The sequence below is a fragment of the Watersipora subatra genome, chromosome 3, assembly GCF_963576615.1.
Source record: "Watersipora subatra chromosome 3, tzWatSuba1.1, whole genome shotgun sequence".
Lineage (NCBI taxonomy): Eukaryota > Metazoa > Bryozoa > Gymnolaemata > Cheilostomatida > Watersiporidae > Watersipora > Watersipora subatra.
In genome coordinates this window covers 6,046,518-6,073,973 of record NC_088710.1, presented here as the reverse complement: position 1 = coordinate 6,073,973, position 27,456 = coordinate 6,046,518, and the positions used below count along the sequence as shown (strand labels likewise).

At 32.5% G+C, this 27,456-nt stretch overlaps 1 protein-coding gene across 1 annotated transcript; it reads right to left on the bottom strand.

Moving 5' to 3' along the window:
- LOC137390283 (receptor-type tyrosine-protein phosphatase T-like) lies at positions 1-25,470 on the bottom strand. Its single transcript, XM_068076618.1, has 16 exons — positions 25,400-25,470; positions 24,930-25,221; positions 24,409-24,498; positions 24,273-24,318; positions 22,772-22,904; positions 21,570-21,640; positions 20,504-20,751; positions 17,863-17,994; positions 17,559-17,595; positions 16,807-16,904; positions 13,547-13,672; positions 11,164-11,312; positions 8,560-8,692; positions 5,454-5,579; positions 2,320-2,426; positions 1-31 (listed from the first exon to the last, which is right to left on the bottom strand). Exons 1-16 carry the CDS (start codon positions 25,468-25,470, stop codon positions 1-3), a joined length of 1,890 nt encoding a protein of 629 aa, XP_067932719.1.
- Positions 25,471-27,456: the final 1,986 nt, after the last annotated feature.

Below are 27,456 nucleotides of genomic sequence, written 5' to 3'. Positions count from 1 at the left end.
CTACTTGTCAAAGAAGCCATTGTAGAGAAATCTGCAAAATGCATTGAGAGACACAACAGTATAATACTAAATAGTAATACTATAGCAAAAAAGTTCTCAAGGTTCACCATGGACAGCTTTTGGTTATGTCAAACACCAAAAGGTAAAACCAAATTAAAAACAGTCTTTTAATATGCTTCTAAGCACAAAAAACACAGGCTTTACATTTACAAGGCTAGTCAACAATACAAACTTTACTAGCCATTCATACATTTGCTATCTAATGTTTTAAGGTAGATGGACTGTTGTACCTGAGTGGGTATTGCTAGTTGAACAGACAGAGTAAGTGAAACACCAGTACTTCTTTCTGTACAAATATTTTCATTTTGAGTTTAGCCCTCTTTTTTTACAATTTTCTTAAAAATTTAATTTTTATTCATGCATTCATTTATTACTCACCAGTTTTTGTATTTTGTATTTATATTAATTACATGTTAGCAAACATCTACATGTACATGAATGTTGACAAACAAATCTTAGATGAATTTTTACGCTAAACTCTTTCCACTACAGGTACAATATAACAATTTTATAGCAGGTTTGCACATGTGTTTCATCGCAATTTCAGCGAAGAAGAAACAACATCAAATTGAGTCATTTAAAAGCCAACGGATATATGATAGAACTGGCTATAGTAAAAGCTAATTGTAACGTGTATGCCAAGAAATAGTCTTTCAACTGAATTTGAATGAACATCTTTAGTGCTTCAACGCCTTTGTGGCCTTCAAAAATAAAAATACTGAAATGAAGAACTCAATTGTGTACAGCTCTTCTTGCTGATCAGTTGTTAAGAAATAAAGTTGAAATCAAGAATAAATTTAAAAACAAACTGGAACTTTTAACGTAACTGAACTCAACTTAAATTAATCAAATCTTACTCAAGTTTTCAATAATCAACTCATGTCAAATAAGCTATTAAAGGACCCTTAACACAAAACTCATTGAAGATATACATGTATTTACAATAGCTATGGTAAAAATATATAATTTTTCAACTGACTGCATAAAGGCACTGTAGGTGAGAGAGTTTTTTTTCATAGTAAGGATATGAGCAAAAAAAGATGTAAAATGCTTCCCAGGCCAATGGTGACAAAGTGGCACAATAGATATAAAGAAAAGACTGTGGACCACTAGACCGTACTTAACTTGTTAAACATATAGAAAAACCATTGAAGTTGCTTTTAAAATGAGAAAGTTACAATTAACTCATTATTTATATAAAGTTAATAGTCAATTGTGCTAAAACCTTTACTATGACATGGAAATACTAACATACACAGGGTCAATGCCATATTAACATACGCATGCCAATGGTATTATGTGAAACAATCAACAATAATACTTTTCATGCAACATGTAATAATCACAAATACAAAATATAATGATAAGTCAATTTTTATGAAATATGTACATAAAATATGTTTAGTTAATTAGGGTTATTAGTTCATTCATCTCTTTGCCTTTTATCCCTTTATGTATATTTTGTTTCATTAACCTAATCAATCCATTTTTCCTTTCTCTGACATCCTCCCACCCATCCCTTTCACTTATCTTTTCTCTTTTGTTTTATTCAGTCTGTTTCATTCATTTTATTTTTCATCTTTTACAAACAAAATCTCAACAAAAGTTGCACCTGAGTTGCTACCGTATATACTTATCTAACTCAATGTACTTGTTGATAATTGAATAACTAATTTAGATCAGCTATTATCAGTGATGAAGCAAGTGATGAAACTCAAATTTTGTCATGCTGATAAAAGAGTATATTTAGTCTTGAGTTTTGGCAGCCATGGATATTACAATTTTTGGCAAATACTAGAAAAATAAATGAATAGTTATAAAGTCAGGTCAGTCATATATTGCTATGTTAAATTCTCAATTTATTCTTAATATAAATTTGAACCAGCCTGGCAGAAATGTTTTCATGGATGTCATTCTTTTAGCCGCTTATAACTTTCCTTCTGAAAAAGTATTAAACAATTTAAAACTTTATTATTATGTACTCACTGTATAATAAATATATAATAAATATATAATAAATCTGTTTTAAATATATAATCAATACATAATAAACGTATATTAAAGATGATGGAAAAAAAAATCAAATTATTCTATTCTGGCATAATGTTAAAAGCTATAGAACTTTGCATACAATTTATTAAGCAGGTTTGAGATATAGCTATGAGTATGGGACTTGGTTACAAAACATGATTAATTAGCACAAAGGAAAACGGGAACAAAGACTGATTGGAAGTTGTAATAACTACCTGAGATCCTAACATAGCAATTACTTTGATGTCTTCAGACCAGATCATCTTCCAAAACGCCTCCACCTGGTGCTCCTTTAGCGCTGATCCAATTACAAACTGTCCTGTCCTTTTGTAACCCTACAATGATCTTATTATGCAAAAATAATTGCAATTTCATAAATCCTTTTGGAGTGAGCCAGTCGACCCCTGTTGCATACTCGCTATGATATTTTTACTTGAACTGTCTAAAATATTTATACAAGAGTGAGTTTTACCTGGAAATACACATAGTTATTCATCATTATTAATGAGTTAGTCATTACAGAATAATTCTATATTTGATGGGAAATTGTCAGCACCTGCATTAGGCCAGTCTAGCGCTGGAACCGCTAAAGTAGTACACAATAATTGTGTGTTTTATGTTACACACAATAATTGTGTGTAACACAACAATTATTGTTTAGTTCATTTGTATAAGTATCTTATGATTTTAAAATTTAATGTATAACCTTTTGATAAGAAACTAAAATAAAGCTGATTTTCTAATTTACAGTATATTTGCTTTTTGCTTGAAAAATCTTGAATGAGTTTCTAGCAAAAAGCAGCCTAAATATCTAATAATGAGTGTTTTATTTTTAATATGAGTTTATCAAAGTATCACTGTTACTGAAAATGCAAAAAAGACAAATTTATTTTCAAATTATTTTCTTTATGAGACCAAGCACAGCTTTAAATAAGAATAAAATTTAGATTAAAAGTTTTACAGGAGATAAATTTTTAATACATTCAGTATAGCGTGCAGTGTTTCACCTGCTGTCTTTCAATTACAACTCTTTTATTCAGGCTCATTTATAAAAAAATATAAAAGTTTTGCTAACACAAAAAAAGCAGGACGAGGAGTCTCTTTTTGCAGAAATGAATTCAAAAAATCAAAGTAATAAAAACGTTTTAATAATTGTATTATACTTTTAAAATCTTTTAAAAACAAAATTGAAAATACCTAATAAAGTTTATTGTAATTTAAGTAAACTGATCAAAAACAAACTTTTTTCTCCTTTTTCATGCTGTATTGTTATTATTTGATACATACTTAACTCTTAATTAGTATTTTTATATGCAAACCAATATCTGAAATCTATTATCTGCTACCAGAGAATCATTAGGAATGTTATTAAAATATAAACTAGACATGCATTACAGCATTGTTTGTGTCCAGTAAAGCGTTTCCTGTGTCTGTCAACATATACATTCGTAAATTATACATTGTACATTGTGTACATTGTAAACCTTTACATAAGTATAGGCTTACGTTAAATTAGTTTAGTACAATGGTTTACGTGAAGGTTGTGAAGATTTGTTAATGGTTTGGAGCTACGTATATGTAGTTCAGAGAATATCATTATTTTATTACAATTTATACAGTATTACATTATAACATTATATTCATAATAGATACCATTGGAAATTTTGTATTTATAGCTCACATTAGTATGGTGAGAGAAAAGTCAATTTACTTACATCAAGAATGTGGAACCCAGCTGGTTTTGTCAAGCCATGTGCCAATCTGTCTGAAAACATGCAAGTTAAGACTACGTAATTACAATTAGACATTTCTGTGGTTCAGCTTTAGGGCTAAGTATAACACAACAGTGTGCCATAATAATAACCTCTTTATCTAATAAATTAAAAAAATTAGTAACACAAGTATGATGGAGACTACTAGCTGTGTGTTATTTATGCACGTAAATTTTATTTAATAAAACATATAGATTGTTATAGAGTTTGAACACACTTGCACTAAACATGAAGACATTATCATTTGTCAAAATGAATGAGTAAGTTTCTTAAACCAAAACAAAATCAGGAACCTAAACTGTATTACCTTTTGTTTGTAGACCACCTTCCTTAGGTTTTGCTTTCATCAGCAACTTTTGGATTCGCTGTAAAATATTTATAAAAAGTATTTATTGTTGATTTTAAAGAAACCATTAGTAGTACATTATTTAAAAAAAATAGTTGTAGTAGAGTATACAAGGTGCCAACTTGTCATTAGTAGGGTGATGGTTCAAGTCATGCAAAGACAGCTGATGATGCTAGAAAGGCATTTAACCACAGGTGCTCCTGTGTTATATCAGTTTAAAGTCAGTAACTTTTGTTTTGAAAACCTTCCTAAACTTTCTCACAGGAATATCAGGATATAATTAAGCTGGGAGTCTAATACTTATATAGCTTTTAACAAGCTTGCATAGATGCAAGTCGTAATATCTCATTTCTGAAGTGTATTATTTGACTCACTATAGTAATAGCCTGTTTTATTATTCAAAATGAAATTGCGTGTTGAAAGTGATGTCTGCTTAGCATGCCAACTACAAATAGTTTATCAAACTGTTGTTAATGACGTGCGCTGTTCAGGGATTCATAGAGCAAATGATAGATAGAACATGTGACAGCATAGTTTGACAGCTGAAATAGAACAGAAGTAACCGATTACTATTTTTTCAAAGTTCTTGCATTTGTTACAGTTGTCACTCTAATCGATGTAAAACCCTTAGATTTGAGGCACCACAAATGCACCTGTTTGAGGGCAATTGGCTGAACTCAGTAACCATATTTAAACAAGCGATGAGACCATGTTCCATGCTATTATAAATATTGTCTTTGCTTTTATTTTAGTATCTAACGCATGAGGAAAATAATTCAATAATCAACACGTTCAAATGATATTAATCTGTATTGCTCCGGCTTTACACAACGCTATCCATCGATGGCCTTAATTTAGAAACATTTGTGGTCGGCTGTACCATTTCTATTTTAGCTTTGTAGCCACCTTATCCTGGTTTCACAATGACATTTTTAAGGGACAGTAGTTTGAAATTCAGTGAAAAAAAAACGATCTTAAAATACACTATCTTGCCACATAGCAAAAATATATGGAAGAGCTTAAATGCAAGACTCTAGAGACATGAAAAAAAACAACATTAAAATGGTTGGATACAGTATGTTCTTTCTACAAATAATAACAAAAATGAACACATAAAATGCTACAACTTGCTCAAATGCTTTTATGACAAAGGAATTTATTACTAGCCAGTTTCATGCACATGTATATATTAATAATGGTGTTCAATATCTTAAATTGCTAAAGTTTACAAACTGATGGTTTACCTCATACTCTTCAGCAATAATGTCCATTTTTGTCTCCAACTTTTTTTTCAAAGATTTCCTTTTGCAGACGTATGCTTCACTCTTGAGAGCCTCATCTAAAGCCTCATAGAGAATGACATACTCTCTCTAGAAATATATATATATAAAAAAAAAATTGTTTCCTCACCCCGGATACCCCGTATGGGTGGTAAATTCTGCTCTAACTCGGGTCTCCTACCAGAGACCTGGGAGTTTGAGCACTCGTCTCAAGATCTTAGCTGTTCCCAATAGCGCACTTTTCTGCAACTCACCTGAGTTGATTGTTGTTGGTATTTGGGCAAGCCACATTTTATGCGCCGGTGTTATTGCGCCCAGTGCCCCAATCACTACTGGGATTACGGTTGTTCTTACATTCCAGCTTTTTCAATTTCTTCTCCAAGAGGGAGATATTTTTCTACCTTTTCTTTTTCTTTGCTGGCTATATTGTAGTCATTGGGTACTGCTATATCTATTATAGTAGCCCTCTTGAACTCCTTGTCTACCACCACTATATCTAGCCCGTGAGTCAACACATGATCGTGTATCCATGACAGTGTGTGTTGATATGCACTCCTCGTTGGTTGAGGTTACTTGGGTAAACTTTTCCTTAATTTCATCTACCTCAAGTTGTGATATGAGGTGCCGCTTGATTATGTTACTCCTCTGAGCTACAAGTTGCTTAGCGGTTAGTGGCAATTCAGGGCGCATGTTTATCCACAGTTGACGCATCCTTCCCATGTAGCCCCACTTTTGAGGTTCACTCATAAAGTAGCACTGCATGAGGTCCGTGTTATCAGTCCGAGTCCATTTCATCCGTTTTGAACCAGTAGCCCATTTTTCACTGCCTTGTCCTGGTTCAGCTACAGGCAGCGCGGACCTTGTTTGACCGGGCGACGTCCGAGCCGGCATGGCTTTGGTTATTGCACTCATCATAGAGGTTGTAGACGTTATACAAGCAAAGGTCTTGTCTAAGGACCACCAGAAAAGTGCAGTTGTTGGGGTTTGAACCGAGGACCTAATGATCACGGTCCCGATACCTTACCAACTGCGCTATCTGTCCTATATATATATATATATATATATATATATATATATATATATATATATATATATATATATATATATATATATATATATGCCATTTAGCAATAAAGTACAATAGGTTGAAATCATAATATAATATAATAGGTGAAATAGGTTTGAGCAGATGCTAGTACATTCACTACTGCAAGTTTACCATAAAGTTAACATTGAAAAATAAGTAATGCTATGGCGTATGCAAATTATTAGGTTGCATGTGATTCAGCTTTTATTCTATATAAGTTGAACAAAGATCTAAATGATTGCTATCTACTTATTCAATAACTACAATGTACAGTATATATACTTATTACCTTCTCTTAGATAATAACAATAGCTAGTAATGATTCATAAATCTACCCTGAAGTGTCACTCTTCAGTTGCCTAAGTAAGTTCCTGTTTTAGTTTGTTACCCATTTTTAGAGACAAAAGAAAGTGCATACCATTTAGATGGGCAAACAAAATCAACATTGCTTAGAGCAGTGTAATCAGTTATATACTCGAGATTTCTTTTCGATTGGCTGACATGCACTATTTCTATTATTCATTTTTTACTATCTTAAACATTCATTGGACAGGATCCAAAGTCTTGCTGAAATATTTTATCAATAACAAAAGCAGCACAGAAAACAGACGTCATAGATAAAAAGTATTAACTAAGCTTTCTCAAATTGCACGGGAAAGCTTAGTTAACTCTACTTCATGCACCCACTTCAAATGTCTATGGTCAGCCTTATCCATAGACCTATTAGCTATACTAAAAAAATAGACCTATTAACTATTAACTGTATAGTTAATAGGTCTATGGCCTTATCTTAATGCTTTAGTTATTATATGTTTTAAAGTGCGTGCTATTTTCCCAACTAAAATAAATAAATATTAACTTTTTGTTTTCTATGGTTTATACTTTTTACTCACAGTATCATAACGGTACAATGCAACGACGGTATGCCTCATCTCTATAATTTCAACACCAATGCCTTCTTAGAGGGTCTTGTTTTTGAGATTATCATTACGCCATGCTTTAACCATGCGTTTAGCAGTTAGTCTTCTGTACACAGTTGTTGTTGGTCAACTTTCCTTCTGCTTCCAACAGACTTCTTTATGTTTGAGTTTTAACCAGGTTTTATACTCTGCCTTTAATGCAGAACTACTCATGAGTGAGTAGTTTTTGCACTCTTTTTATTATTGCCCAAGATCCACCATGAATGTGTTGATCATTATCAGCTTTAGAAGCATTTACCAACACATTCCAGCCGCCAAGCAACACAATTCTTTTTTAAAATAATGGTGTTGCCTTTGCTGTTTGTTGAAAAACATAGAAAAGAGCAGATTTTGATACCAACAACAGTATTTTAAGATCTACATAGACCTTTGCTGCCTGAGTAACTTCATTTTTTTTAATTTAAATTTTCATTAAATATGTCTTAAAGAAACAAGCGCTGTTAGTAATACAATTATTACATTATCTTTTTTCTACATGAAATTGTTAAATTCACTAACTGTTTATGAGTATTTTAAGATTGTAATCAAAAGCTACTCAGCAACACATCTGCTAAATAACCATGAAAAGCGAGAGACAATTTTAGCTTTTATTCAGTTTCTTCTTTTGCATTTTGCATGTTTTTACATTAAAAACACAGTAAGTTGAGTACATGAGTTTCAACACAATACTTCAATCAAAACTATCTGAAAGTGTAAACTTCTACTACTAATTATTGCATAAACATTTACAATATCTGCAATGTTTTACTTGGCGAAACCCAATTGCAAGATTGAAACATGACAAGAAATGACTTAACTATGAGGTGAGAATATAAATTTTGAAACATCAATACTTTTGGTTCAAGACAAAACAAACAGACTTGGTGAAGGGGCAACAATAAGCGCTTCTCCTCTAGACAACAATGCTAGGTTGGTTTTTTGCAACTTTACTATATTGTATATTTGTATATTACATGGTGTATTTACGATATAATTTTATGGCTACATACATTATATTACCTACCTCTGTTCTAATGAGTTGAGGCCTCCTCTCTCTAATCTTCTTGACACATCTCACAACATCCACACATTCCTGTGTATTGGCTTCTTCCAAAAGAATACTTAGTCCAATGTACAAACCCATCTTTGCTTCTTGACTGCCAAATATTGAATTCAAAATAATTGAATGCGAATCATTTTTCTATAAACTTGCAAAATCAAAACTTTTTTAAATTTTTGTGAATTTTTAAATATTTTATACTATATACAGACCACTTTCAGCTTTACATTTAGATTACCGGTTATAGAAACATGGCCCATCCATATTGTGACTCACAGAAATCTGTCAAACTGTGAAATTGATTACAGTTATGGAAGAAAAAATGCTTAGTGTACACATGTATGTGTACACTAAGCATTTTTGCTTCCTTACCTTTTATTTATAGAGAGCCAGAATTTTATACATTGAGATCATTATGCCATTTATTATGAGTGTATGTATTCATCCATGGTGCTTCGTTTTGTATTCAGATTAATAAAACTTTTTAACCAGATAAATGAGTTACGTCAGATCATTTTCAGCACACACAAATGTAATTTGGTACTGCAAATGCGGTGCAGAGATTGGCAAACCAGGTTTGCTGATTGGCAAGCTCAAAATGACCTGTTGATATATTGTTGCAAGAGAAAGCTAGGGTCAAGCTTACAACAAACATTAAACCACACACAATTATTACTTTGTTTTGCTAAGTGTTGGCCAGCCATGTAAAATATCTATGTGAGAATAGCCATGGCCAATGGTTATATAAAATTGGTTTTCAGAGCATCAGCTTTTAGCATATTTAGGAGTTGATTACATTCACTATATTTATACAGGATAGGATACAGAAACATGCCATAAGCCTAAATCAACACAGAAATGTACAAATGATGAGATGAAATGCTCTAATTTGTAAATGTAACATAAGCCTTTCAACCATTTCTAAATAACTCTATTGTGGAATAATTTCTAAAAGAAAGAAACAAACAGCCTTACGCTGTGACTGATTTTAATGCCCTGATTATGCTCTAATCACTCCAACAACTACATTTTAAAACACTCTACCGCCATCTAAAGGGGTGAGCACGGTGAAGTGTATGGTGCCAGTGAACAATAGCTTAGCTTTTCCAAATTGATTATAAGAGAAGCAAGCAGCTACAACAGTGCAACAACTCAGTCAGGAAGAAATGTAAAACTTATAGGCTTGCAAATTTTGTGCAAATGAAAGCAGATGCAGTTATACTCAATAACCCAACAAAAGAACTCACTTTCTCCTAATAAAGTTGAGCAAAGGAAGAAGGAAGGACATCCAAAGAAAGAACATACAATGCTCCCACAGTTTAGCTAGCACGTTAGTCACTTAGTATACTTGATCTTAAGAAATGGAGTGGAACTTTTAAACTTTGTAAAAATACTTTAGCAGGACGGTCAACAAGGTATAGAGCTCTTTGACTAGTAGAGCCAAAAGTAATGGCAACACTTGGCAGCTCTACTCCAACTATTTACAGAGTGTCATTCATCACAACATTCATCCCTAAATTTCAATAGATAAAAATATTGATGCTTCAGATGGCCTTTACAAAAGCAGGTTATACAAGTATTTGTTTGATAGGTTCCTTGCAAGGGTTAATAAAACATCTATATAATTATGTCTGGAATAGTGGCTTTCTTCTCAACTCAAGTACCAGATTGAGACTTAATTGGAATGCTATAAAAGAAACTTGTGGATGGTGTATGAATACTACAAACTAATTTAGATTTGCAGCAAGATGAAGCTGAGTGAGGAATTTAAAAGTTAGTTACTGTATGAAGCAGTGGATTTTCTTGATGGATAATTCAACTTACTTAGATAAACACATTTGATGACATTTCAGGCTTAGAAAGCTAAAAAGCATTGTATGCCTTACAGCGCCTTCATTTTTGTGTAGATAAAATTTCATAATGTGTGTAGATGTACATGTTTGTTGTAGAAATCTCAGCAATATGTAATGCTGTTATCTTTGACTTTGCTACCTGAACCACCACTACACCGATGTAAAAACTTCAGCTGGATGCATTGTAGACTTTCATAAATAAACTTTACTATATCTCTCCAAAAGCCAGTAAAGTTATTTTGTAAGCTGACTATTTGTTGATTTTTTAAAGGCAGGTACTAGCTTCCTAGCAGTGCAGAACATATTTATCTTGCACCAGCCAGTACCCACCTGGCCACAGCTAGTGCACCACGCGTAGCCAAGAAAAATTAGTTGGTTTTATGTCTTTGCTAGTAGATTCTACTAAACGTATGATAACAGCAAGTGTCTGCCACAACACAGCAGCTAAAATAAATTAGTTACATAATGGTATAATATTTTGATGGCGGTTGACACGATCAGTAGAAAGAGTAAGGCTCTTTTCGTAGAAAGATGCAACAGCGAAATCAAGACAGAGAAATAACAGCGTTATCTTTACACTTGTCTGTTATCGCAAGTATTTACACTCTAAGCAGTGTTTATACTACATTATACCAAATGCATTTACATCTTTACAAGCAAATTGAATAAGTACTACAGACAAAGACGAATTTAAAAACTTAAAGTATTTGTGTACCTGCAGTGAACAAGTAATGGGCAATCATCATCAGCATGGAGAATTCTTACTTTTTTGGCAAACTCTACAAAAAAGCTCATTTCAGCTGGAGAACTCAGATCGCCAAAAAGCTGAAACTCAAACTGTTTCACTATAAGAGCTTCGCTTTTCTACAAAACAATTTAGAAGTTGTTAGACATTAAGTGTAACATACAATAGAGATTATGCAATATATCTATATACATGTATATACAACTCAGTTTGTTATCTATATGTGTTTATGTGTGCAGTTGGGTTTGTCCAGTTATAGCTATTAAATTTTGGAATTAAAAGCTTGTATTCTGCTGAATTTGAACTCAAAAATTATGCAACCAAAGATTGGTATTGAATTGTCTAAATGTGGGCCTACAAAGGCGCTTATGATTTATAGCAATCAATATATGCTGTATACACCTTTTTCTTGATTGCACACACTAAATGACATATTCATTTGAACTCTATTAACTCTATGAAACTCGCTGTTTTTTTCGTGTTTTTATTAACTTGTGTTTCTAGTTTGTCGTAAAGTTCAACTGCTAAATCGCGGTCAAGGCTAATACTTTTGACACAAACGATAGTATTACCTCAAATAAGAATAGCCTCTACATTATCTCTTTGTTAGGTCAGACAAAGACAATCTGATACTTCATTTTTTAATTTGTATTGAAAGGTACCAGTATCGTCGCAATCATAGTTTTGATGAATAACTTCTGGTGGAACAGTAACCTTTTTTATACGCACACTTCTATGCACGAATTGTTATCATTAGTTCTACATGTTCAGGAATTTTATTTCGTTTTCTCATTTTGTATTAATTGTATCATTACGAACCATCTTTTATTGTAATCATAGCAAAACCGACTTAATTTAGCTATTACTTGCTAATTATGTCACATTTGCATCTAAACGCTTTCATAGTTATTGTATTTTGTTTCTTAATTTAGTTGTCCTGTATAAAACATTTTCCTCACAGTATGAAGTTTGAAACTTATAGTTGTTTGACAAAGTTTGAAAACCTTTACAGTTGTTTTATTTTTCAAAAAATTGATTGCGTTCAACATGTAGCAACATTTGCCATAACAGCTTTTAAACTACATATAATGAGAGAAATGTTTTGTGTAATTGAAATAAATTAGGAAAGAATTATTACGAACAAAGAAAATAAAATTAAAATCTTGAATATGTTGAATTAATAATAACAATTTGTGCATAGAAGTGTGTGTTTGTTTATTAAAAAGGTTATTATTCTAGCAGAAGCTATCCATCAAAAGTTTGAGTACGAGGATACTGGTACCTCTCGATACTGGTGCAAATGTAAAAATGAGATATCACACTGTCTTTGTCTAACCGAACAAAGGGAGAATGTCGAGCTTCTTCCTATGGAGATAATACATTGTTTTGCGTGAAAAAATTCACCTTGACTGCGGTTATAGCAATTGAACCTTACGAAAAACCATAAATAAAAGTTCAAGAAAACACGAAAAAGTCTCGTGTTTCATAGAGTTAATAGAATTAATAGAGTTAAAAATAATACGTCATTTAGCGTGTGCATACGCTATACCGTATATTACAAGGTCCTTGATCAATACGCCTTGTATAGCTCAGTGGTAGAATTTGTGAATAAACAACTTGTGGCTGCAATTTCTGTGAGTTCAAATCTATCACATAGTGGAATTTAAAATTCCAAGGTTTTGATAGCTATAGCTGGACATATACAAAGACACATACCAACTTTCAGAAATATTTAAACTAGAAATCCGCCTGTCATACAGCCCACGACCAAAGTGATCATTTTGAATTGTAGTCATTGTAGCAAAAGAAGCTATCCATTACTTGCTAGTTTTTTTTACATTTAAACACCTTTACAGATGTTTTTTTTTCTAAATTTACTGAAACCACAAGAAACAATTTTCTCATAATAAAAAATCTGAAAGTTATAAGAGTAACTGTTGTTATACATTAATTAAAATAAGTTTTCTTTACAAAGACTTTTGTACTACTTGGGATATTACTGTAGTATTCAGCTTCTTGCATAAACTCTAGCTGGTGTTCAACTGCTCTTCAAACATATTCGCTTAAAAGAATAACCTTTCATATTTATGAGAGAATATCAAAACTCTGTTAAAAAAACAGTCATTACCGATATCAAATTGAATAATTTTCTAACCTTAGCATTACTCATAGACAAAAAACTTTTAGCAATGTAACTAAAAGGTATTTTGTATGCTGAATAAATAGATCCTTTCATAGTAAATGAAATGATTTTAATCGTAACAGTAACGTACAATGGCAAAAATATTCATTTTTTATATACCTATCTTATTAAGCAATAGGCAGTGTCATACAAACCATCTGTTTGTTATACCTTATGAAGTTTTAGCGTTCTCATGACATATCGAGCTTTTTGGTCGCTTGCAAGTAGAACAATCCTGAAGTTTTGACAAATTTCCGCAGAGCCAAGCGTTTGAGGGATGTAAGGAACACTTGACACCTGCAATAAAACATTCCATAAATACACTAATATTTTTAAAACTTCTCTAGTGTACAGCGCTTGTTTCAATTAAATATTAAACGTGGTAAGGGAAGGTTTTCTTTATTCATTGTTGGCAAGCATGCATGCTAGGGTATGCTTACAAGACTATGTTTATGAACATACATAAAAAATAAATGCCCAAGGGTGTTGGTGCTGCTTTGAACTTGCTCGCTAATATAATACTTGTAAAACTAAGCATCTTTGCAAAACGCAATACAGAAAAACTTGCTAACTCAAACGTAAATGTGTATGCAGACAGGCATATTTACTCTTGATGACTGCACACATGTACATATCACGTACATGTACAGGCAATGCTACTATTTGCAAGATCATGGTCTTTTAACTTACCCAAATATAATTTTTCAAGTAGTCTGCAACTTTTGGTTGCAGACCAAAAATAGTAAATACTAGCTATAGTAAATCTTTTAATCAGCCTCAGCTTGCAAATATTAATGTCTGTGATTTACTTACTGTCAATTTGCCTAAAGCTAAATTAAATTTTTATAGTCTTTCAACGAAAACATAGGCGATAAATTAAACTTGGCACTGTTAAATCTTAAGAGCACTTCACACGACATGACTTAAGTGCAACTAGGTTGAATGAGAGTTTTTTATATGATGCTCTGATAAAGGTATTGTATATCTAGCGACATAAATTATATTTGTATACCACCTGGATGCCCGACAGTACATTGGTAATAAAATGTTTTTGCACGGGAAACTTGATTTTATTCCTCATATAACACATCTATTCTAACTTTTAAATGAAAGATCTTGTTCATTCTATGTGAATCCGACAAATGCATAATATTTGAAAAATAATGAATAAATATTTGAAAGTTGAAGGCACAGCTAAATCAGATTGTTGAAAAACATTCCCATGCTCCATATTGGTTTAAGATTTAAAACAGCTTGCTTATAGACAGTGCAAAGTAATTTCGTTGCCATTAGGTAAGTTTCATTACCTAATGAGTTTGATTAACTTAAAGGTTGACTTGCAACAAAATTCACATTACCGTTATTTGATATAAAAAGATTCGCCATGTCTTACTCTGTTGTGTTGTAGGTGCAAAATATGTAGAAATGTGATTACAAGCTCTTAAAAGCTCAAAAACGAACAGAAAATTGCAGCCACACGAGACCGCCGTAGTTTGGATTCCCTTTCCAAAATGGCTCAAGTGTGATGTAGTTGTAAGAGATGGTTTTGGTTTACACTTTCTTGCAACCTTATTCGTCAAAATACTTTCACAAATATACTTCACACATTCAATAAAACTATGTCTATTGTTCTTATGCGCCTGTTTTATCGTCATCGTAATGCTGTCACTTTTAGCAGTGATATCTTATAACTTACCGTAAAAATTTGTTGTCTGATAATCATGACGAGCCTGTTGGTCACTTGTGATAATCGAAAAGTGCTACAGAAATTATTTGCGAAGTACTGGGTCACATGATCAGATTACGACTTGCCGATTAAACCAGGCCGAAACAAAACTGTAAAGTAGCGAGCATCTATATTTGATATGGGGTCTTCGGTAAAACCCAGTGTTTGTCATAAACTAGTACTACAATAAGTTTTATATTGAGCTTTGTATTGGCCTTTCAATTCACGTGAGAACATACGTGACAAGACGATAACCAAATTTCGTGGTACGTCATTAAAGTAAAGAGATTCTAATCTACGGCGGCTTTTCGTTTTTTAGCTTTTAAGAGCTTGTGATCACCTTTTCACATATTTTGCACCTACAACACAGCAGAGTAAGACATGGTGAATCTTTTTATATCAAATAACTGTAATTTGAATTTTGTTGCAAGTCAACCTTTAAAAAATAGTAGGACAGTTATTTGTCCATTCAAATCTATACTTACCACTAAATTTGACAGAATATATGAAAAATAGAACATTTTTGATAGACTTTTAACATTTTAACCATATTGATTGACTAAAAAGTCAAATATTTACAGTGTACAAGAATTTTAACCTTTTATTCAGTCTAATAAATGGGTCTAAGAAACACGTGTTGTGACTTTTTTCACCCTCACAAACCTAGCAGTGTCTACATGTTAGAATAAAACAAAAAAAATCTACAAAGCAATGTGACGAGCACTATTGTACACAGCCCAGAAAACCATAATTTTGAATAAACAGAGCGGCATACTAGCGCCACTGATTTGAGTTCCATAAACTTGAGCACTAGTGAGAAGGTACTCCATAGTGCTAAAGGAAACTTTGCTAGCTTTCTCTTACTTGGTATAATAATGGTTGGTGCTATTTATCACAACAGAGGAAATTGAGTATAGCAGTATTTAGTTGCCTACGCCATAATTGTACCATCAGCTGGTTCACACAGCAATTTTTCTTACTTGCTAAGGCTCAAGCTCATCTGGCAACTGTTTTTTTAATATTCTTTATATAAATACTAGCTAGATACCCGGGTATTAAAAATCAGTTTACAAACAATGACAGGTAATAGAGTTGCCTGCCACTTGCTATTAGCCTGGTACATTGCCGATGGCTAATTTGAGTAAGCTTACTAATAAGAACTACCGTTCCCCATGCTCTCTATTACGTTACGCCATCACGCTGTGTTGTAACAGAAAGCGGTAACGTATTTGCTCCCATATAACGACATACATTGCCTAAAGAATCTATTAAGCTCGTGTGACTGAATTGGTAAGGCAGTTAGACTGGTGAATGGTTGGGTCCGAGTTGAAATCATCTGCGATGCAGATCCTTTATTCCAAGATTTTAATAGCTATAGCTGAACAAGCACAATGACGTACAAACCAACTTTGAGAAATATATATATAGATTCATGAAAACTTTATATTATCTCAGTAAATGTTGGCATTTTTACTGAGGCCTTTAGCTATTAGAGAGTGTTGAGTGAATACTAGCTCAGTGCTTTCATAACTGTAAGAAATCTTTAGCGCATAAATTTGATCAATTTAACTTTTGCAATACCTGGTAGGGCTAGGTATTGCAAAAGCTCACAAAATTTACAAATCAAATTTTATTATAGTTTCTAAATGAGCTCGAATTACATGAAATGTGATATTTTCAGTTTGGCTGTAAAAATTAGGCTTACCTCTTTTAGTTCAGTTTCATTGGTGAGAGTCACAATAATCTGAGTCCTCTCTTGCCATACCATTCTCCAAAAATCTGTTATTGTTGCCTGAGTCGGACCTGTGAGTAAAACTGAAATGTATATTGTGTAACAGAAAAATTGACATTTGCTAGCAAGTTCAATTTTGGTACAACATTTGATACAAAATTCTTTTTTCTTGACAGATTTTCTATATTAGCCATAAATTTTTAGTGAATTAGCGCAAACTATGCTTGTCTAAACATGTCACCTTTAGTTTTATTTATGTAAAAATTAGCAATATGGTAAATGTTTTGGTTCCCATAACCTTTAGGTGTGAGTGATTAATGCAAATAGATGGAGTGATTAAAATGGCTCCGAAAATTGCCATTGAGTTGTTGTTAATGGCAATACTAGTCTAAATGTGCAGAGAACAGGTTTGTTTTGCACTAAAAATAGTATATGGTAAGCTACATACCATCTCAAAGAAGTATTTATTGATTATGCTGCATTCTACTACAAACATATCGATCTACATGTACATATTCTAGTCAGTTTGGCAGTAAGCCATAGACTATGATGTGTTGCCTACATTAATTTATACACCAGCTGTGGATCATAAAAATATTCAAGTCTGATAGCTATACCAAACCTCTTTTGAAAGTTGCGATATTTTGTTGAAAAGTAAAAAAAAAGATTACCAAAGTAACGAGAAAATATTTTTGTAAATGAACTAATGTTAAATAAGTTTTCACCTTTTGATGCGATATAAGTTGTATCCTCACCAATCCCCTGTAAAATAACCAATAGAAAGATGAGATAAAAAGCATTTCAATCATGATGTTGACATTAATATATTACAACTAATGTGACAATTATAAAACAATCCTTTTTGAACCATAACAATTATAAAGCAACAGAATCGTCAGTTTTAGGGGCAGATTTTTGGCAATAGATTTTTTACCGAAAAGTTTGATAGGTTACTTGGTAAAAAATATTTTTTCTCAATGCTTGTGATGTCATAAACTTCATTAACAAATACGCAGATCATGCACTAACTTTCTGATGGCAATTCACCTTAAGTAAGGTTGCATCTATGTAGTGATCAGATCTTTCCTCATCTTTATCCTTGTCTTCATCACCTTCAAGTCTCAGCAACGTAACACTATGGTTCCCTGAATCCTCCAACTCCTTTAAATCATATTCAGAACATACTTCTACACGTTACCAAAAATGCACAAATATTTACTGCTAGTAGAATTTGGTAGCCTAAACTAATAAACCCGCAAAAGAAATATGTAACAGTGAGTTATGTACATTAATTATCAAAAGTGAAGTTACATTTGTACTCCTTATTTGCTAGGTAGTTGACCACTGCCTTATGCACTTCTATTTTCAAACCATACAGAAGTTAGGAAGACAAGATTTCAATACTGATCCTACTCAATGTAAAGTAAACAAGGCTAGCAAATACAAGAGTTGATGGAACGACATTACGCAAGAGGATAATCTATATACTATATTTCTCAAAGTTTGTGTTTGTATTCCTGTATTCGTGTGTTTGTGTATTTGTGATTGTGATTGTCCAGCTATAGCTATTATTATTGCTTCTGTGAAGAAATATTTTGGGACCTAAGTATATGCAATACGATTCTTATTTGTCTTTTTTTCGTCAGGACTGATTGTTAGTTTCGTCTCACGGTATCAATAATAATTTATCTCAAACTTAAAGTTTGGCAATTTGTGTACTGATTACACACGTTATTAAAAGATATGCATTGCTGAAACTGCCATGGAGAGTTATCCGTATCCGTTATAGGTTATAATAAAAACCATTCGCGAAAGAATAAATGATAAAAATTGTGCTAAAAGTTTAAATTTTTCTAATATACATACCAAAACTTCCTTCAAGTATGTGCTTAGTGAACTAAATTCATTTAAGTTAGATTCAGCGTTTATGTTACACGCCTGTCTTGAAGGTAAGAACTTTCCACGTAATACATTGTAATGTTATATTATCTTGCAGATCATAACCACAAAATGGACTAAAGTCATTGTAGGTACCTATAGTTACTAAGGTTAACATAGTATTTTGTTACTAATTTTAATGAGGATTTTTACCAGAAGATGATTGCATTAGAGAATGAGTATGGGATTCTATACCACTTTCTGTATGTCTATAGCTTACGACATTTTTGCTTGCCAGTGCTGGCAAACGAAAATTGAAATGCCAAATTTTTGCATGCCAACACTGACACAAACTGAAATCATATAATTGTATACCGAATAATTTTTGGTTGTATAATCGAAGCAAAATAAACTATATTTAGCCATTACTTGCTAATGATTTTACATTTACATTGAAACGCCTTTAAATTTTTATTTTTCCTTTTAATTTATTTCAACAAAACACTTCTTTCAATCTATGAAATTTTAAACTTACAGTTGTTTGAAAACCTTAATAGTTGTTTTCTTAATTTTTAATTCAGTTGTCCTGCACAAAACCTTTTCCTCATGATATGAAGTTTAAAAGCTACAGTTGTTTAACAAAGTTTGAAAACCTCTACAGTTGTTTTTATTTTCTCTCTTAATTCATTTCGACTATACAAAACACTTCTCTCCTGATATGTAGTTTGAAAGTTAGAATTGCAAATGTTGCTATATGTTAAATACAAATCAATTTTCTGTCCAAAGACATTTTTTACCCGGGCAACGCTGGGTAGCACAGTTAGTCTATATATATATTTCTCAAAGCTTGTCTGTTTGGATGTTTGTTGGTCTGCTCGACTATAGCTGCTAAAATCATATAAATTAAAATTTTGCCTTCTGCTAGACCCAATCTCATGAAGATTGCAACCGCAGGTTAGCTAACCAATTCTTTATCCACGATACCACAAAGGCTCTTATGGTTCATAGCTTTTACTATATACTTTAAAAACCCTGTTCTCAATTGCACACACTAAATAACGTAATAATCAAAACGCTATTAACTCTACGAAATACGATGCCTTTTCGGCTTTTCGTGAACTTCTATTCCTATTTTTTTGTAAGCTTCAATTGAAAGATCAGTAAAGGCCAACACTTTTCGCGCAGATAATTGTATTATCTCGAGTCAAAACAAACTTTAACTTTAATATGCAGTCCCTATTGACTTGTTGTAAATTTACCGCAATCATGGTCTATAAAACCAGTAAGATTGATAATAAAAGGAGAAAAGTTGTCGATGCAAACCAGCAATTCTGCAGTTACGGTACAACTCGCAAATTAAAATAGTCAAGTTAAGTTTTTTTTGCATGGCCAAAGGGGTGAGTTTGGAAAGATCTTCAAATGGATTAGGCAATTTAGATGCATTTCATTGTTCTTGTAACGTAAATTCCCTAGCGTAAACGTTCTTGAAACGGATTATTTACGTGATAGGCGTCTACTGTAGGCTATCTCATTTTCTCTCCCAAATGAGACAAGAAAGAAAGTGATACTTTCAAGACTAACTATAGAACTCTTGTTACTCAAGTAGAATTTGAGAACCTGCCCTGCTTTGACGCTATAAAATCCAACAGCTCGTAGTGATCAAAAACTTTACACAAATTATGTACGCTGTGTAGAATTTACATTAAAGGAAGTTTACATTATAAGAGAATCTACTGTGCAACTGTTTCTGTGGTTTGCTACCATCTCCTAACATTCTGAAAAATTGACTTACCTTAAATTGCTGACTGATTAGTGATTGATTACTCTCTATAAATTGTGAGAAAACGGTGACAGGTACGGAACTCGTCTGCTTCTGTTCTCCACTTGCAAACTCTTCATATACGGGTGAAGGAACATTGTTCTCGCTCGAGACCTCATCGTACAAGTTGATATTTTCATAGGCTCTCCAACATATGTCATACGCGTGGTCATCATTTGGGCTACTTGACATGGACACATATTCAGCACCAGTAGTGAGAGCTTAAAAGACCAATCATAAGTATCAGATACTGTTTTACTACACAACCGAGACGGCAAATACATTATTTGCTTTTCATGCACAAACTGTGCAATTTGTTAAATGCATTTAAAAAAGTTCTGATTGAAAAATTGGCTATAAGCATTAAATTAAATGTTTGCTTCAGCAATGTTTGTCTTTGACTGTCACCAATAATCTATATATTTACTAAGTATCTACAATTCAACAATACAATATTTAATAAGTTAATTGACAATTGTGTATTAAAACAAGTTGCATGAGACCGGTTGTGTAATAAAGTATACTGTTTCACAAAACCTACGATGTCAAATTATATTTTTAAAAGAAAGTAACTATAAGCAATTAATAACTTTCAACATATTGTTGAAGAAACACACTATAAAGTGCAAACAATTAATAGCCATTTATTTTTGCAACAAGTGCAAAGAAATTTTCACGTCACACTGAAAACGCTTACATACATTATATACTATGCCTTGTTGAACCGTTGCTAAAACATGCTGACTGATCAGAGTATGCTAAATAATGTAAGTAGCCAGTTTAGTCTCAATACTTACTTCTGCTATAAGTTTTAGTACATTGAGCATTTATAACATTGTGCTCCGCTATGGGAGCAGGTGCAGCAATTAGCCAGTTTGTCTTATCATTTACTGGTGTAATGAGCTTAGTATGTAGAGTATCCATAACATATCTATTCTATCATAAGACTACATACTTTGAATATCAGCTTGGTAAATTATCAGTAATTAATCTAAAACACTCAAAAGTTAGTAAGACATCAAAATTCTCAATGAAATACCTTTGGGAGATGAAGCCTCTTGTAAACTGACATTTTCAGTGTCTGTCGATTGGTCAGCCTCTGTGTTTCTCCTGTAGATAAGTAGAAGCTGATATATTTAATTTGAACACAAGTCAATGTATTATTATTTATTTAGTTGCTATATACTTTATATTATTGAGAAAAAAATTTAAGAGGCAATACTATTGTCAAAGCCGCCATAAGTACAAACCTTAACTATGCTGATGCCACTGGCGTTGGATATTGGATAAAATATGCTCAAAATGAGCAATCAGCTGCTTTTTGAAAACTAAATCTTTTGCTTACCAAAAATATTCTACATAATTCAAAGTTTTAATTTTATACATTCATAGATTAAGGCAGTCTGTAACAAATAGCCTACAAGTATGTCCTTGTTGCAAAATTTCTACTTTACAATTTTTGGCATGATGTAGATTACTTCAACGCCTTGTGTAGCTCTTTTCAATGAAACTGTTGGTAGATCAATTTAAAAGCTAATTTATTAGCTGCTTAGTAAATGGTGATATTGCGTCATATTTGTGATTTTAAACTGCAGCAATCTTCAAAAATGTTTCGAAATTTAAGCTCTAGTATTCATCAGTTTATATTGTGATCATATTTCTAATTCATATATAACCCATAGTTAGAACTTCTAATAAAATATTAGTTCTTAAATTTAGTTTACAGCTTGATGTGAGTAAAACAAAAGCTTGTCATTATTTATAAATTCAAGCTCAAATAATACATCAGCAGTTTTTCTTTGTATAACTAGACTTTACACAAACCATCCACCTGATTGAAAAAAACTTTAATAAAAGCAAAGGAAAATGACTACCAACCTTTCAATTACGTTAAGTATTTTTGATAGTAGTGAATAAAGGCAAATATTATTTTGAGTGTTTCTTTGCATTTTAGAATCCACCACTAGTGTTGAAATAATCCGGTGTTGTTTAGAACTTCACCAGAGCAAAAGTCCTACCAACCATATATATCATTGAAGATATCATTGAAGGTATTTTACTACCTAGTCTAAGTTGTTATTACTTGACCTATATCATTTTATGATTCTAGTATTAGCAAAGTATTGCTTGCCATTGTATAAGAAATAATTCCTGGCTATATCATAACGTGACAAGCAAACTATTTCATAAGTCTTTAGGATAGATTAAATTGTTCCAATTTTTTCCTAAAATAGCTCCTACCTTCTTTTAATACCGTAAATCACCAGTCCAACAACAGCGGCTACAGCCATGACTACTCCAACACTGATTCCAATGCTTAGCGACTTTTGGTTGCTAGTTGGTTTAGACTCAGTAGTATCCAACATTTGTCCACCTAAAATTAACTAAGTTTTATGTACGTATATTACAGAAGTAACCTCATGAACAAAAAAGCATGGTGGGCAAAAACTACTGCAGCAAATCAGCCATTTTTCATTCGTTGTAAGTTGAATCAGAATAGCTATTTTTATGCTAGCTTGAATTGTATTTATTATAGATTAGTGTAATAATACTTTTGTTAAGAACACTAGTTAGTGAATCATCTCATCTTGTTTCCATGTTTTTTTTGGAATAGTACAACCTAAACATAAAACTAGCAAAACTGTTTATCTATAATAGTCAAAGTTGAGCAATCTATCAGCCCCTCTAAAAAACCTAAACTGCATCAGTTCAGTTTTTGCAGATTTAAAATAGCAACCTGAGACATCTCCAACACTTTTACACTTTTGTCAATATTGTAGAGGTTTTGGACCTTGTTAGCAAGTTGAGACTTTGATAACATCAATTACATAATATTTTAGAAGATTTGCTTAGCATATATATAGAAATATAACAAGAAAGGTATTATTCAAAGTTTTTAGAGCATGTAGTTTTAAAAACTTGTAGTAATTTATTATTTGTGACATTTAAAGTTTTTGGCGCATAATCTTTGACAATTTTGTTTTATTGCTTTTTCCAGCTAGCAAGTAAATCATATACTGTACGCCCGAATAATTCCTTTTTACCAATATGTACATTTATTGTTCCCAGTAGCTCTAATCTATAATGATCAATTATCTGCTCTCCGAAACTGTAAAAATTTAAGTTTAATCCTGAAGTAAATTTAATTAATTCAGTTCATTCCATCTGCATACATTTCGATGTGAATAAAAAAAATCGCGAATTCTACAGGTTTCTAAATATTTGTGCTAGCAATTCAGCATTACTTGAAAGAACTGCACTAGTTACATGAAATTTGAATCTTCAGTAAAAATGTTTAAACAAATTCTGAGTAATAACCAATTTTTTATAACGGTAAAATATTGGAACTTGCTAAAAAATCGTAAAAATAAAGGTTTTAAAAATATAAACACTGCATATGATCTAATGCATACAAATAAGTCACAATTACACATACTTTAATTTTAAAACATAACGATTAAAAGAATTATCAAAACATAACCAGAACTTGTATATTTAAATAGTTGCTATTTTCAGAGACGTTTTACTAGTAATTTGATATAACTTCAATAATCATGAAGTTACAAGGACTAAATAGCTTCAGAAAAATACCAACAACTAAAATAATGTCCAAGGTTGAAAAGCAGTGATTTGGCAAATAGTTTCGAAACAAACTGAAAAATCAGACATAAAAACTAATAACCAAAAACTTTAAAATACAATTGTTTACCTTTCTTGATTTTTACCTAACATATATACTTACTCTGAAAAGTGACAGGTGTAAGTAAGAGCTCTAGACTTTCTCCATCCTAAATAACAAAATAAACATTTATGTAGAATAAAAACACATTTGCTGACAGGGCATACTATGATATTGTGATGAAATGTTCGAGTCATACTGGGCAGGACTTGGTTAGGGCTGGGGTAAGCTGAGCCAAACCAAGCCCAGCCGAGTCTAGCCAAGTGGAACAGAGAGGATGGGCCTCCCACTATATAAGAGCATACATCACGATTGGCGAGTAGAGCTGTTCTGCGCCTGTTTCATTGCTTGTTGCATGCTTTTGACTGTAACTACTTATGAACAAAACAGAATATATGTATTTACTCTTCACACTGAGTCTTATGTTGGTGGAGTAGTAAAGACACTGCACTTTTACAATATCACTTTTACTTATTAATATCATTGGTATTATAACTACTTAAACTAACATCTCAAAGCAAAAACTGAGCAGAAACTCAGCTAAATATTACATGTTAAAACTTGAGTCTTCCTCAATCCAACGAAATGTATGCAAACTTTCAGTGGATTCTAATTAGGAGAGAATGAATCTATAGAAAACTGTGTACAAGCCATTAACATACCTCAATGTACATACCTCATACTAACATACCTCAAGGTATCTACCTCATACTAGCTTACCTCAAGGTACACAATGAGACGGACCGCAAGAGAGTAGTTAGTCTCAGGTTCAAGTGGTGCATTATAATAATTATTCAGTGTTTGTCCATCTCCAACATTCACTGTCAGCCCATCATCAGTCACCAATGAACCAGGAATCTCTGCAGTTATGTAGCAGGTCATACCAAGCTCAGATGCTGTCTCATAGCCATAGAGGCTATCAGAGTCACAAGTGCTGCTTTTGAATACTGCCTTTCTCTCTTGTCTCTTTATTGTTGGCTCGCTACTTTTTCCGACAATCAGCTGGTAATTGCTAAAATATATTCTTAATATTCTATGCATGAAAGTGAGATTTGTTTTAGCCAGATTAGATTATGATAAAAGTAAAACAAACAAGTTTTTTATTCCAATTAGGAGATTTACAATGTTGAGCGTTAGTTTGTCTAGATAAATACTGGTAACATAAGAAAACTTGCTAAGGACATACGCACCTTTGATTTCTGAGTACATTCATCAGATCAACAGGTTTCAGAATGATGGATGTGTGAGAGAAGCCCTCCATAACTTTAGTGAACACTACCACATGATCTGTGCTGGTGATTGAACTATTCTTAACTAAAATTATAATGAACCTGATATACTGATAGCATTCTTTGTTGCAGTGAGCTATTTTATTGTTATTATTGCTTCTAGTTAAAAATATTTGTTTATGTCAGAAGTTTAGTTGACTTACAAGCAGTTCACTATCATGATTGACACTCAAAGACTCACTAGCTTGCAAGCAAAAGTTTTTAATTTGTTTGAATGGTCTAAATTGAGACAATGTGCAAAATAAATGTGTAAAAAGCAGAAGTAGATAAATAAAACCTAATTAAGGTAGTACTGCGGCGGTGTATACTTAATACCACAAAATACTCACTTTTAGTGGTAATAAGTAGAAAAAGTCTTCAGCATACTAATTTAAAAATTCTCCAAAATATTAACACAATACATTTAGGGGATCATAGTAAAGTAAAACCTGGGTTAGCTAAAAAATGTTTTTCTGCTGTTTTAAGAAAATCTACTGAGTATAGTTACTCATAGTCAAACAAAACTTAGTCACTTTAGTAAAAATCTCCAAAAAAAGTCTTAATTTTAAATGAGTGACTATTGCTGTTAAATTCTACTCAAAAGTTTAGCATTTAGCATACAATACAGTTACAGTACTCTCTAAGTAGTTTTTACGATTAGCACTAGACTCTAAATATCAACAAACAAGTATTTATGAAATGTGTGCTAAAAAGGCCCTAACAGCCGCTTACGCTTCAAGGCAGTTTCAGTTGCCAAGATCACAACAACTCCTTAATGACATAATCAGTTTAGCAACAATATTGTCCCACGACCAAACACGAGCGAAGCGATCGGTTGGGAGAATTATGATAAATGCATATGTGCACACAACTCACAGAAATTATTCATTAACGGTCGTCGCAAACCCTTGTGCCGAAATCTCGTCAACAAATTTAACCATTTTTCAATTGAGTCGTTTAAGTATAATAACAATACAAAACACATGTAAACCTATTTAAATATGTTACCAAGTCTTTGAAAGGTTACCGCAATATCCTAAAACTAACCCATCTGATCGGATTATACATAAATAGACAGATTAATTTGGCCAAAAATCGCGATAAAAACTTGACAAGCTTTTTAGAATCAAAAGTAAGACTGGCCAACTAATATGTATCACACATTAATATGTGAGATACTCAGAATGTGCCTATATAAGCCATTCTTGGAATTCTTGGAAAATATGGATTACACCTCTTTTTGAGTTATGTATGTGCCATTCTCTCAAACAATTATTTTTGTATTTAGTCATGTTATGTCATGAAGATGTGTTACAACAGAACTTGCACTAAAGGTTTTTGGCGTCAGATGGTAGTCAAGCTATTAGATTTACATTGGGCAGTTGTCCGTGTGTACTGTTTTCAAAAAAGTTCTGCTCATAAGTAACAAAACCTTCGAAATTTTGTATAATTACATTTACTTGTGGTGTTAAAATGCTAATTAAAAACAGACCAAAGCAAAATTAGACGAGAGCTATTAGTGGCATTTTGAATTTTACATTCTGCTGAAAGAATATCCATTGTCTCTTTTATTGCTGAAATCATATTTTGTGCTGCTAATTTACAACAGAAAGTTTAAGAAGTTAGCTTAACTTTACCAACAAGCTTGAATGCATTTTAAACTCAGCAACTAAAACACAGAGGTAAATTATTTTGTTTAAACATGGTTTAATTCTTGGAGAGCATGTAGAGAAGCTCTGTTGGTTCCTTCACACTGGTGACAGCAGTGATATTGCAGATCAAGACTTCACAAAAAGCAGCACACCTCTGCATGCTTTAATCGAGGCTATTCTAGTGATAGCAAGAGAAGAGCTCTGAAGAAAACAAGTATCCTGAAGTGAGACCACACTAGGATTGTGGAGAGCCTAAGCTGCCTTAGTGGTGACCCGTAGTGACACAAGGAATGACAAGCAGGCACGTGGGGAGCATGGATAGAGGCA

Excerpts from the sequence above, each read along its gene's own strand:
- LOC137390283 (XM_068076618.1), bottom strand. The coding sequence starts at position 25,470 with ATGGAGGGCTTCTCTCACACATCCATCATTCTGAAACCTGTTGATCTG. Across the intron at positions 24,499-24,929 it reads GTCTCATTGTGTACCTTGAG|TGGGAGGCCCATCCTCTCTG; the intron begins GTAAGCTAGTAT and ends GCTCTTATATAG. Across the intron at positions 17,596-17,862 it reads AGGTGAATTGCCATCAGAAA|GGGATTGGTGAGGATACAAC; the intron begins GTTAGTGCATGA and ends GTTATTTTACAG.